The sequence below is a fragment of the Babjeviella inositovora genome (assembly GCF_001661335.1).
Source record: "Babjeviella inositovora NRRL Y-12698 unplaced genomic scaffold BABINscaffold_2, whole genome shotgun sequence".
Taxonomy (NCBI): Eukaryota; Fungi; Ascomycota; class Pichiomycetes; order Serinales; genus Babjeviella; species Babjeviella inositovora.
Genome location: NW_017566839.1, coordinates 574,048 through 587,753, shown reverse-complemented (window position 1 = coordinate 587,753; position 13,706 = coordinate 574,048). Strand labels below are relative to the sequence as shown.

The following is a 13,706-nucleotide window of genomic DNA, read 5'->3' as shown; positions in this document are numbered from 1 at the left end:
TGCGTATACCCTTGACCTCCGTCTTTCACCAAGCGCTTCCCTCTGTGTTCGCGCAATACATGGCCCGCGTCGTCCACATTTGAATAGAAGCGCTCGTTCCTATGAAAGTAAGAGCAGATTTACCTCCATTCAGCCAATATGCGATAGGGAAATTGGCCCTGTAGAATGACCTATGTTATTTTGTACTGGGAAATACAGTCTGGATTGAAAAAAAAAAAAATTTCTTGGGGATCTGTAACTTGAACTTATACAGACCTGGAACAATTGGCTATCTTCAAATGTTTGATACAAGCAAGATTAAGGCCATTAGTCCCTCTCTATTTCATTAACCCGCTGAGAATAGATTATTTCATTATCGGGCAGCCACCAGACCACTAGTGTTCGCATTAAAGGTAAATCATATGGCTTCTGAGTCATTATAAATCAATATTGGCTAAAGAGATGTAGATGTAGTATGAAGATTACGCTCTCAGACTTTTGATTCGCTCCCTATTCCTTTGCACACCAAGGAAGTGGCACTCGTCGTTTAGCCAAGAACATCGTTTTGGGTTCTGCTCCACTGACAGTTTATGTAAGGAAATGCATTTTCAGTTTTAGCCTACGGTTCAGAGATCATAGCAAAACCAATCATGGTCCATTCACTAAAAGCTGATCTCACCGGTCATAACCAGCACCAGGCTAATATTTCTTGAGATCTTTATAAGATAACAAGTGGTCCGTATATTATTCTACCGTCTAAAGTACATCTTCCACTTGGATACTCCCACCAATCGACGTAGAGGCTTCGACTAATACGATGGGCTCCTCGTGAATACCAGAGACAGCCGTATATGTGCTCTCCACTGATTTAGGTATGCTGCAATTACATGTGGAGGGGGATCCAGGGGCCGAGAGAATCACGATAGAGTCATCCGGCTTTTCTTCGTCAAATTCTGGCTCGCTCAGAACCAACACCCCATCGCCCGGTTCGATAGTCGCCACCGACCCCGAAAGATCTTCAAACTCTTCCCCGCCACAGCTAGCGGATACCTCGGCTCCTAAATCCACAAAATCGTCTCCATCCTCGTCACTGATTATCGAAATGGATGGTTGGTACGACGGGGCCTGCTCGTCGCTGACGTGGAAGATCTTATTCAGTGTTACCTTCTCCACCCAGTCCTCCAAGTCTTCTTTGCTGGTGACGAGAAACCCAATCAACATCGACGGGTCCATTTCCTGGAGGCTAATGCGCGAAATCCGCTTGGTATGGTAGGTCTCCTGGGAAGTACTCACTGCTTGCAACGTGTGTGGATCCAAGTAGAACATGTTGTGGCCTTGGAAGCCGAAAAAGTAGTGTGACGAGGCGGGTCTGCCCCCCGCGATCCCCACAGACTGCATCAATGCCAACGCCTGCAACAAAGAGTCGTAATAGAGCGGATTCACATTGTCTATCCCAAGTCTGAGACTGAATAATAGCAAGACAGGGGATTCATCCAAAAGTGGGAGGATCCTATCGCGGTATACATCGCCAGTGTCGCTCACGTAGACATTTACTCCGCACTGCGGAAAGTCGTGGCACAATGCCTGGATGCTGCGACTGGCCGCATTTGGTCCGAACCACTCGCCGGGTTTTTTACCGCAGAGCTTCCCTCCCTGCTCCACAAACCTGTGTATCGAAAACGGTGCCTCTTCCGTATCGTTGAACCACGAGACAAGCTCGTCGTGTATCGGAGTGCTAGATGAGAAGACGTAATCTCTGCCCAGCCGCATAGTCTGGAGGGCATTAGCTAGCAAACTCTGAGATGTGCGGATCATACAGCCCCATCCAGCATCGGAAGTAAAGCCGGCCGGGTTCACTTCGCCCATGTTGCGTATGATGGAGCTGATAGACACGGGGGACGGTCCGTCTGTGGCCCGCGGAATCATACCAAACCCGCTGCGATACGTGAGCCAGAGACGAGTATACACATCGGCAAGGAAATCCGATGGAAAGGGTTTTGTTGTGGGTTTCTGAAAGAACAGCGCAAAGGAGTCGAAGTTGAATGGGTTCAGCGCCTCCTCGTTGCTCTCCTTATCGGGCTCAAGGTGGTACGTCTTACCGAGGAGTACAATGTCTTGCTGAGAGTCCGTGGACCCCTGGTCCTCCCAAAAGTGAAGAAACATCTTTTGTAATCCATTATGAGACGTCATAATGCGGGTGTAATATGAATTAATGGTGTTTGCGTGTGCCGGGCACTCGCCATGTTGATCAAGTGTGATGCAGATAAAGCGCATGCGCGCCTCGATTGGATCACGTGTTGAGAGAGGTGGCGTACAAAAGGAGGCACATGGTACATCGCTGTTTCGACCATGCTAATTTGGGACGATCGCATTTTGCCATAACTGTTTTGCGAGTGAAAGGCCGAGAAGAGTACTTATGAAAGGGGTTTCGCACTGTTTTTTAAGTGTAGTTTATCCAGTTAGGTTAAAATAAGAGGCCAGTACCGTGATAGAGTTTAAGCAGTATATCTGAGTACAAAGCAGGCCTATACCTAGCCACAGTTGCCCATGCTATTCCTTTGCTTAGCCACTTCATGGTTTTCAGCCACACTGCATTGTACGAAAGCTTTCTGGCACTCACCATCTAACCAAAGTCGATTCCACGTTAAATAATTAAATGCTACGTTAGAGTCTTAGCCGGAACCCCTCACATCTGACTCCTTCTAGGTTCTCGGATATTTCTTTTTTCTGGATTTGCCACCGCATCCGCATAACCTACATAATTCCTGGTAGACATTTTTTGGCGATCCAATTTAGCAGGCACGTTGCAGAGATAGTCTAAGATTTCTGCAACTTCCACAGACTCACACAACATATTATATCCCTACAGCAAGACATCCAGGTCTGCGATACAAAATACAGCAGATAAACAAACATGCCGAAAAGAAGCGGACGAAGCGGCAGGGGCAACAAACGTGGAAGCAGAGGTGGTGGGAATATGGGCCGTATCCCCAGGAGCACTAGGGGCAAAAAGGGTCCAAGTAACGACCAGCCGATGGTAATGGATGATTCCAGCATATACATTCCAATCGACGCAAAGACTTCCATGCGATTCGGGGGCCGCAGACCGGGCCGAATGGGTGATGCCGGTTACACGAGAGAAAACGTGCAGGCCACAGGCGGGATTCCGATGAGAAAGAGACCCGTGGAGTTTGTCAAGGCCAAGGAGGTGTATGATCCGTCTGCTGACTTGTTCAAAAAAATTTCCGAGAGGGCTTCTCCGGAAAGCGACGGCCTGACGGGAAGTGATATTCAGGGTGGAGAGGAAATGGTAGATGAAAACGATGTTGAAATCGATGCTAAATTTCAAGATGTTGAAGAAGATAGAATGGGTTTTCAGGAGAATTACGAAATCCAAGATGTGGAGGGTGATAAAGAAGAGGTGGGTGGAGTGTCAGTTGGAGATGATGCATCAGATGAAGAAGACGATGCATTAGATGAAGAAGACGATGCATCAGATGAAGATGCCGACGATGAGAACTCACCAACCCTTGAGCCTCGAGAAGTGAAAGTTCCCCAAAGAACCAAGCTTCTGTATCAGGATAAAATTTCGGCGTATTTCAAGCCAGGAGAGGTTCCAGAAGAAGGTCCAGGGGAGGATCCAGGAGAAGTTTCAGAAGAGATGTCAAGGAAGACTCCAGGAAAAGTCTCAGACAATGTTCTGGGGGTAACTCCAGTCGAATCACCAGTGTATCTTTCCGTGGTAATAACCGAAACGATTCCAGAAGCTAGACAGTTTGAAACCCCATATGCCTTTGAACCTCCTGTTCGCCAGTACCCCGCTGCATCTGATTCAGAATCCACTTCAGAATCTCCCTCTGAGTCCGAACTTGCATTCTTCATCGACAAAGATGGTGACCACGAGCTCAACACTCATGAAAACAAGACAGTCCAGTTGCCATCCAAAACCAAGCCTGCTCCTATACCGCCTTCCGTACTCTCACGTGTTATCCAGCCAACGGTGTCCTATTCTGAAGCCGCTGCCTCTAGGCTGGTTCCCAACTCGGCGCTTGAGTACGACGACACCCTCAGCGTTGGTAAGATTTCCATGCGCACCAGAATTATCAACGACGAGGTTAGTGTAGAGATTCCTTCTCTGAGAAGGAAGAAACTGAAGATGGTCCTTGTTCGTGAGACACAAAATAATATTCAGAGATATGACGAAGTCTCCCACGAATCTGAACTGGACGAGAGATACGTTGCATACAGGGACTATATTTCCAAGGTGATGAAGAGCGTGGGCGGAAGTGACTACGAGTGTGAAGAAAGTGATGATAGCGACGTCGGGGTCTCCCTCTCGAACACAGACAAGATGTTCAACCTTTCCATCAACGATTCTGAAGATGAGGCTTTCCTGGAAGGATCAGACAATGAGCCAGAGTTTGGGTTCATGGCTGAAGACTTTGAGTTCGACATGTCCAAGGTAGAAATCACAAACATCCGCCAGGGCGTTTCGGACCAGTATTTAGTAAAGTCAACCCTTCTCTTGGGTACCGACGATTCTCACTGGATCGACGAGGACATGCTCTTAGACTTTGCAGTGGAAAACGGGTTAGTCAAATATCGCTTAAACGCGTTTTTGAAGTACGTGAGAAAGGATTTGTTGCCAAACTTCGAACCTGAACCGACGTACTCCGATATTTACATCTCTGAGAGCAGTGAGGAGGAATCAGATAACGAAAATGACCTATCCGCCTTGATTTCTTTCAGCAAGACGCAACAGATGTTCTTTGAAAACATTGACATTATGCCTACTAAATCCATCAAGACCAAGGGCAAGAACAAGAAGCCTGACCTTGATCGTATTGGGGATAAGGACCTTCGCACGACCTTACAGGAACTGTATCTTATCCACAAGTCGTCCCGGAAAGATAAGAAGAAGGAACGCGAGCTGGCGAAGCTCAAGGCGTCGATTAAGGCCCACGATTTGAGCGTGAAATACCCGCACATGATTCACATCACAGATATCAAAGAGGAGTTTGAGGCCTTCCTCCAGGACCAAAGCAGAAATGCTTTGACGTTCCCTCCATTGGACTCCCACGGCAACAAGACCCTCGGAAAACTCGCTCATAACTACAACATGAAGCACCGTGCGCTAGGCGAGGGGCTCAAGAGACATATTGTTGTGGTCAAAAATAAGCGTACGTTCCACTCCTTGCCCGACTACGGTTCTATTGGCTACATTATCAAGCAGAGACCAATCTACCACCGTGTGGATGTCAAGCGTCTTAAGGAGGAGGTGCTAAAGGAGGACAAGAAAAAGTTAGCCCCTAGCAAGGCCAATGTCAATGAAGGTGATATTGTAGGTGCCCACGCTCCCGCTATTGGCAAGGAGAACATCGGCAGAAGACTCTTGGAGAAGCTTGGCTGGATCCACGGTGAGGGTTTAGGGGCTTTGGGTAACCAAGGTATCAACGAGCCCGTTATGGCAGTGGTCAAGAAGACCAAAACAGGGCTTAAGTAAAACAGGCGCGTGTCTTGAACAAGGTGGCTTCCAAGGCCACAGTCGGCCCCGGCGTATACTATTTAGAAACGCTATTTATGCGACAGTTATAGAAGTTTATTTAATGACTTTATTAGGTTTTCTATAAACTGTATGAAAGGGGCGGTTTTGTCCAATGCTGGCTCCATCTTTCCTTTAATTCAAGGAAGGAGGGAAAAGAAAGTCCCAGCACGGCCCAAGACCGATGGAGCAGATCAACTCTGAATGATGATATGATCCGCCTTTTTTCTTCGAATGACTCGCTTTAGGATCCTCACTTTGCTCTTGAAGGCGTTAATTAGCGCCTCAAGTTGGAGAATTATCAATAGGAGAATATAGAACGACCGGGCTAGCCCCTTGAGCTTGATGCTGCTCATGGATTTGACAATAAGGCTCTTCACGATTCTCATGGGATGTAAATATGTAATTGTAGCGGATTCTGTGGTGGCTGTTATAATAAGAATTTATATCTTAAGGAATATCTCTAAAACAACGAATTTGGTTTAAAATACCGTGTTCAGTGCAGCGTATATTTGTAAGTTGAAATAAATGAAGGTCTACGAACAGAATCGAAATACGTACATGATTTCAGACTTCCAAGCTATATATTTAACACTGACTGGTAATAAATGCTAAGCATACAAGACAAAATGGTTGGTTTGGCAGAAATTATGTGGAATATTTTTATTCTGATTTGCTATAATTTACTTTGTATATGCATAGTGTCGAGTTGCAAAGCTAGGAATGCTAGATGTATGAGTGGTCAACTCTGCATAATGTTCTGTTGATACCAAAAACTTGTAACAATTAAATAAGATTTCATCAAAGATATAGAAAGCGATAAAATACGCATGGACAGGAACCCACAATAAACAAAACCATGATCAAAGGCTTAATGGAAAGCTAAATCCATAGCTCTGTCCAATCACTGGGAACCCAGGACAAAAGCCGAGTTCTGGTGCGTGCCAACGCCTAAGGGCTTGCTTTAACCCCTCAGCCCTTCTTCCTGAATCCACCGTTACTCATTATGGCTACAACGAGACAAATATATTGATACTCATATATAAATCTAGGTTAATCTAATCTAATTTTAATACACATTACTGAGTGTGAGCATCACGGGGTTTGAACGATAATACTGGTAGGCCGAAATGGCCCCTAGCGTCGCCAAACATTGCATTTCTTTGCAGCGCATCTCGCTAGTCATTGTTGAATTCAAAGTTCCACGGGGTCTGGTCAAACCATTGCAAGTTGCCAAACAAACTATCTGCAGCAAAGTCCTTGCCTTCACCCTTGATCAAGCTATCCAAGGCGCCACTCAACTGCCGTGAGACCTCGTCGGGGTCGTACGGTGTGACACTACGATCGCCGTTAGCCCGCTCATTCGAATATGCAAACGAAGGTCCTTCTGCCTGAAGTCCCTCTGATTGGTCATTTGAATCGAACAGCATTCGGTCTGGAACGCTCTTATGGGCATCCACCCTCTGCAATACCTCAAACTGACTGAAGCGCGCAGAGTTGACCTCATCAGAACCGTGATCGATTCCGATATACTTCAACTGGTGGATACTCTCTTGCAAACGGAGACACACCATGTGATTGAGCATCTTCAACGCCCAGAGGCACTCACTGGTCATCTCGAAACGGTACTTTGGTACGGCACCGTCGTTTGCGGCGCCGCGCAATCGCGTCATCACGCGGATCACCTCTGATAAGTTGCTGTTGCACTGCGGAAGGTGCAAGCCCGCGTTAATCAAGATAATCGACACAATCCCGATCTGGAATAAAAGGAGCATCGTGAGGAACCACGGAACGGTGAGGGCGCCGTTCGCCTCGAGCACCGCAAATATGTCCATCGAGCCCGCGCACGCCGTGAGCAAGTGCTCGACCGAAAGTCCGGGACACGCAACACTCATGCCCACATAGTTGAAGAGCTTACGGATGTGCAATTGGATGACAACGTCGTAGTAGTGGAGCTTGACTTGGGCACGTACCGCAGGCGCAATGCCCGAAGGATCATCAAAGAGCGTGTCGTCGCGGATGGCATAGGTATCGTGCCACAGCTGGAGGTCGAGGCTGAGTGCCTGGACCTCGGTGTAGCTCAAGGACGCAGACTTGAAAGTCTGGATGTGGCCCGCAATCTGGGCGAGGTGGCACATCGCAAGCGCAGGCCATGTCAACCAGCCGTCGTTCTCGCGCTCAAAGTCCATCGTTGGGAACTCCAAGTGGATGTCCCAGTCATCCTTGAACGTGTAGTGCCTGCCACTCTGTAAGCCATTGAGTTTGTCCCATGTATAGATACACCAAAAAATACGCCGTGCCTTCATGTTATTGTACGGCTTGCGCGACGACAGGCGGTAGTTGATGGACATGCTGCGACTCATGCTCACGGCGTTGCCCAAGGCGTGGATCAGCGACGTCTGGCGATGCAGCACGCGGAGGTAGACAAATATGAGGAACCACGATTGGATAAGCTCGAAGGACTCCCACTCAAAGGAGAGCTTCTGGATGACAGCAAACCCGGCCTCGAACAACGCCTCCTCCAAGCCCGCACGGTACGGCGACGGCTGGTCGGCGAGCTGGAACTCGTGAAAACGCATCGCAAGCGGGAATATAAGATACAAAATCGCTGCAAAGAGACGCGTCTGGTTGCTTGCGCGCGCGTCACCACTGTCTGCAACGTACTTTGCGTATTGCTCTCGGAACACTGATTCGTGCACGATTGCAAACAACAGGTTGATTTCGCGAAAGAAGTAGTCGAGGAGCTCGCGCTCCACCGTGCGGTCGCGAATCAAGTCCGTGAAGGCAGGGAGCGATGTCTGCTTGAGGTAGTGCAGCCCCGACATGTTCCAGCCGTAAAACTGGACGCGCGGTGGGATTACGCCTGCCTGGGACTCGGGCGAGAGTTGTTTGAAGAGTTCCGCGCCGAGCTTGTTTGTAAGCACGTTCTGGTACCGACGGTGCAATCGCCACTTGTTTTTAGAATAGAGATAGCAAGTATCATCCACACGAACGTCGTCGCTATTACTCGCCTGACGTGGTGATTGCTTGAGCAAGAGAGACTCAAGATATTTGACTTTGGTTTCCAACTCCAAGACGTAGGCAGCGGTGGCTGGAGTTCCCACGGTGCCGGGATTAGGTGTGATTGAGGCAGGGGACGTTTCGCTGCGGATTGGCGGCAACACCACACCTACCGGGTTGAACTCGCAGACCTTGCCGAGGCGTGCACACGTGCCACACGGCTGCTCGCCTGAACACTTCACCTTTTGCGTGCGGCAGCGGTCGCACGCGGTGTTTACGCGTACGCGCTGCTTGGAACGCTGAACCGCACGGAACAGCGGGAGCGTGCGTTTGCGCGAGTCGTCGGGCGCGTGCGCACGCGGCAGGCTCGGCAGCGACACGAGGTGTTGGTTTTGCGCCATGGACACGTCTTGCTGGTTTAGCAAGTGGGGGATTCCTGACTGGTAATAGGAACTTGAACTCATAGTGGGGGCTCAAACGATGTGCAAACTTGTCAATTGATGTATGAAACCAAACAGGGATCTAAATATGAAGCCAAGATCGAGATAGTGGGGTGATTTGGGGGGAGTAATACCTCTTGATAAGCAGAAGCCGTCAGTTGTAGGTAGACTGGTCCGGATGTAAAGACTTAGGCGTGGTGAGAGCTACTTAACAGGAAGGGCCAGGAGCTGTGTAGACGCAGTACATTCGAAGAGTAGAAGAAAGCGAAGAGAGTCAACAGTCTGTTGTGGGGCGACTGTCGGATCAAGACGCCGCTCCCAAAGCCGAGAAGAATGTATGGCGATTTTCCGTGGCACGTGCGCCGAGACGGGGACAGGTATCTCCGGCCAGCGGCTATTCCGGGATACCCTATTTGGATGCTATATAACATTTGTGAAGGTATTACTTGTAGTAGAATGGTCTAGATATAGACTAAACTTTTTTTTTCTAGAACTTGTGGATCACAACTGATGAATTTAATTGACCAACTAGAATACTAGCGTGGTCCAGCGATAAAAACGTATACGCATGCGTCAATCCAACATAATTAGTTCATTGTACTTATCGTTAAAAATACCCGCAACAAAAGCATGCATCCCCAGGGTATATATACCTATCATATCTCTGGGTCCTCCGATACCGATTCGGTTTGTTGCACGCCATTGATCGGCGCTTTGCCTCAGGTTGTCGGTCCAGGAATTTTCAGTTGCCGGCTCTACTGGCACTCCAGATGGCATCCTGCTTACCGATATTGCTCTGGAGCCGCAAGTTTATTTGACAGTGATATTACAGATATGGTGTTTTTGGCAGAATGACTGGCGAGAAAGAAGGCTGTCTGAGGGCACTTACAGGGTGGTAGATATACAACATAGATATCCATGAGATTAGCGTTTATGGCACTAGCAACATGTACGTCAGGGTCTCAGGCTTTGAAACAGAGTGCAGCTCATACCACTCTTCCCCGCTTCTATGAATGACATAATTGTAGATATGGTAGACTTCCTCCTCCTCTATTTCCCTTTGTATATATTACGGGTTCGCTATAATATTGTAATGGTTTACAGTCTATCCAAACGGGTGTCATGAATCGTGGCCAATGGGCATGGCGCAAAATCAGACTTTGAGCCTAGTAAAATATTTGTCTTAGCAAATAGTCAACTTCTAGATGTTCAGATCAATGACAGAAACACATCCGTATGGCTATAAGAGTAGGTGCAATAATCCGCTGGACATGTGTGCAGTTGATAGGGGCGGCGGAACAATCAGATACACTGAGATTGGAGTTTATTTCACGGTACTCAAGCTAAAAATAATTCCTTTCAAATCTAAGGTGTTATCTGAGGAGAGGAAAATGGATTCAGTTGTATGGCGATCAATGCAGCGCTGTTAAATAAATCGCCCCTCTGCCCCAGGCCAAGCGTAAGCATACGGCTTGAGATTAGCACATACTTTTAACGTCTTACGGAATTCAGCCCTACTTCCCTCTGAGTTTAAAGGTGCATCATGCAAGCCCCTCTTTTCACCGTATGTACCTGGAGAGTGAATCTAGCCTCTGAAACTATGAATCGAAAGGTGAGGATTGCCACGGAAGAGTCCTCGAGAAGGCAAACATTTTCCATTTATAACAATCGACAGGGTCGATATTCCAAGATTATCAGCCAAATTACCTGGAACTCCTAGCCAAATATTTTACCAAATTGTATCAGAGGTATTAAATTCTTGAGCTGGTACACCAATTAGCCTCAGCCGTTATATTTTTAACCGCCTAGCCATGCCGGAGATCATAGCATAACTGGAAATCGGGCCGCCTTAGAGTAAGGCACATCACGTGACTTCGCCGCACTGCTCGCAGGAAGCAAAACGCCGTGTAGCTCATTAAGTGTGTGTCACGCCGGATGGCTGCTATAATCTGCAAAGGGATACTAGAACCATGTCTAGTTAAGAAACTATCCAGACGTTACGAAGAATATCCATATTTCTAATACCCCTTATTCCTACCCCCTCCACGTGCGAGCCCTTCTCCTATTTTCCAGCTGCGCCCCCGCCCCCTTTTGCCTATCTCTACGAGCTCAGTTTCAACCCCCCCCCCCCCCCAATGCGCATGCCCTGAAGCTCTACGAATCATATGAAGGGATTTTTCAAAAAAAAACCAGAGTCTGACGACGAGCAGTCTCTCGAAGGCCTCGATGCGGTCAACAGTTTGCCCAGCTTCCGTGCCGGCTACCCCAAGCTGGCGTCTGACAACGCCTCTAGCAGCTACTCCAACTCGCTTTTTTCCCGCGGCAGACAAACCACATCCACAGGCGCCAACACTGAAATCACAGGGCATAGCGGGAAACCGTTTGTGCCACACTCTAATGACATCGGGACGCCGCTCCGTGTCCTCCAGAACTTTGAGACGCTGCTGATGTATTCCAATGACCACAAAGACTTGGCGATTTCGCGCTTCCAGGACCACTTGCAAATGCTCCTTGAGAGTTTGTCGTCTATTATCGATCAGATCTCGAAGTCGGTGCTCGACTTATCCAAGGCGTCCATCAAGGCGCACGAGTTGTTCAAACACTTTCGCGTGCCTACGGGCATCGCGCAAAGCGACATGAACGTGGATACCGCGACAAACGATACGTTGGGGCGGATTGTGAAGATTGCGTTACATTTTATTGACAACTTGTTACGGAACGAAGTATACAGCCACTCGCGTGCGTTGGTGCTCAAGAGCTTTGGCGACTTTTGTCGCGCAATACTCAAAGAAGATGCGGATGATGCGTATGCAGACTTTCGCACACAGGCAGATGCACATACGCACGGGGACCTTCATGACCCCGCGTTTGCGCCACCTCTCTGCCTCGCCCAGCCTGAGCTCTATGCCATCGGCTCCACTGCTACCTCCTTACCCAACGAGCACACGCTCCTGCTGATCATCGAGAAACTCACGCTCTCGTCCACCCAACTTATGGACCAGGAGGGCTCGTTCATCGCCCCAGTACTCCGCGGGATCGTCTCCAACCGCCTCGCGGTCCTCACCATCGTATTTGGCTTCCCCGAGCCAAACTCCGCTCACTACGACACGTTGCTGATTCTCTTCACATTATATCCCGACGTACACTTCACGGTGCAGAAGAACCTCGTCAGGGAGTGCGGCCAGACGAGCCCGCTCGGGTTCAAGCCTCCGTTCCGGATCCCTACTAACCCGCTCGAACCGCCAATGTCGCTCTCGCTTGCCGCAGTGCATGCCACTGCGCTCTCTGGTACGCTTGGTGGCTACGTGTACCCGAAGATCGCCGCGAGTGCGCCGGGACTCCAGGCATACGCGGGCTCGGTGTTCGCAGTGACGTGCGGCCACGTCGTGCTCAAGGACACCGCGGCCAACGAGGAAGGCAACATGTACTCGGTTAACAGCTACCCGCACGTAGCGGTGCCATCGCCGGTATTGATCAACATGTATCGTGCGGCGTTGACCCACGAGCGTGGCAAATACCCAGCCAAGTCTGAAGAAAGCTACGCGTACGCACACGTGATCGCGCAGATCGACGCCCTCTTCCCGTGCGGCGATGCGGGCAAAAACACGCCCGCAACGCCCTTCGGGCAACTCGTCTGGGGCGAGCGCACGATCCTTCACAAGACCAACAAGCTCTCGGACTTGGCGATCATCAAGATGGACAAGACGTTACGCTGCCACAACACGCTTGGTGATGATGTCTCCTTCGCCGAATACGACCCGTCGTTGATGTTCAAGAACTTGCGAGTACGTAAGACCGTGACGCTCCTGGACTTTGTCGAGACGCGTGGCATGCATGTATTCAAGTATGGCTCCACGTCCAAGTTCACCCAGGGCCGTGTCAATGGGATCAAAATGGTGTACTGGGCAAACGGGAAACTCCAGACGTCCGAGTTTGTAATAGCCTCCACGGGCGGCGCGCGCGCCCTGGCTGGGTTGTTCGCCTCGGGTGGTGATTCGGGCGCGTGGATCTTGACCAAACTCCAGGACTTGCAGTCCGCAACCGACCCGGAGCGTGCGCGTGACTACGCGCGCGGTGGCCTTGGTGTCTGTGGCATGCTCCACTCATACGATGGTGAATTCAAGCAGTTTGGCTTGTTCACGCCGATGGAGGACGTCTTGAGCCGCTTGCATGAGGTGACAAACGTCGAATGGGGTATCGTTGGCATGGACGAGACGCCGGAGGAAGGGGAGGAGAATGCATCTGCGAGCGATGTTTCCGGTGACGCCTACTCTGACAGCGACGGGTCTGCAAGTGAATACGAGAGCTTTACGTAGGATAAATCCAACGATACAAAGACTAAAGATAAGTACAACGAGGAAATATGAGTTATTGCGGTAGTGCTCATTGCATCTTGAGATTTGGTGGAGTGGAGAATATGACGGGGGTCTCTAGAGCAATTCGTATGTTCTAAAGTTATTTTTATGCGGTTTTATGTTCCGCTGAGATAAAGCCATTGGTCGGTGACAGCACCAACGGCGTGATGTTTCGCCTTACCACTGCGCTCGCTCTTTGCTTGCGAGTTTGACCCTATATATCTCTTGTTCATAAACCGTTTTATATACCAAGCATATATGGATCAAAAATGATACTATCATAAATGGAGTATAGAAATCGGATAGGAAGTCTTTGAAGTATAGCTGTTTAAGCGACTCACCGGGCCATCTAGAACTCCGCGTCCGTTGGCTACACGAATATGAAGAGCT

The 13,706-nt window shown here is 49.2% G+C and overlaps 5 protein-coding genes across 5 annotated transcripts; 2 read left to right on the top strand and 3 right to left on the bottom strand.

The window, feature by feature from the left end:
- Positions 1 to 328: 328 nt before the first annotated feature.
- BABINDRAFT_159913 (cysteine protease) lies at positions 329 to 2,609 on the bottom strand. The gene has a single exon (XM_019127953.1). The coding sequence runs from the start codon at positions 2,167 to 2,169 to the stop codon at positions 736 to 738; it is 1,434 nt and encodes a 477-aa protein (XP_018986982.1). The 5' UTR covers positions 2,170 to 2,609; the 3' UTR covers positions 329 to 735.
- Positions 2,610 to 4,348: 1,739 nt separating this feature from the next.
- Positions 4,349 to 5,482, top strand: BABINDRAFT_18462 (uncharacterized protein; the record flags this gene model as incomplete). Its single annotated transcript, XM_019131196.2, has 1 exon — positions 4,349 to 5,482. A coding segment is annotated over one exon (1,134 nt), but the record flags the coding sequence as incomplete, so codon positions are not given.
- Positions 5,483 to 5,596: 114 nt separating this feature from the next.
- On the bottom strand, positions 5,597 to 5,949 carry BABINDRAFT_109817 (uncharacterized protein). The gene has a single exon (XM_019126818.1). The coding sequence runs from the start codon at positions 5,908 to 5,910 to the stop codon at positions 5,716 to 5,718; it is 195 nt and encodes a 64-aa protein (XP_018986980.1). The 5' UTR covers positions 5,911 to 5,949; the 3' UTR covers positions 5,597 to 5,715.
- Positions 5,950 to 6,537: 588 nt separating this feature from the next.
- Positions 6,538 to 9,235, bottom strand: CTA7 (Cta7p). Its single transcript, XM_019127952.1, has one exon. It carries the CDS (start codon positions 8,983 to 8,985, stop codon positions 6,700 to 6,702), a length of 2,286 nt encoding a protein of 761 aa, XP_018986979.1. The 5' UTR covers positions 8,986 to 9,235; the 3' UTR covers positions 6,538 to 6,699.
- Positions 9,236 to 11,459: 2,224 nt separating this feature from the next.
- On the top strand, positions 11,460 to 13,160 carry SSY5 (Ssy5p; the record flags this gene model as incomplete). The annotated part of the gene is made up of 2 exons (XM_019131261.1): positions 11,460 to 11,733; positions 11,776 to 13,160. Coding segments are annotated over 2 exons (1,659 nt in total), but the record flags the coding sequence as incomplete, so codon positions are not given.
- Between the last annotated feature and the right edge of the window lie 546 nt (positions 13,161 to 13,706).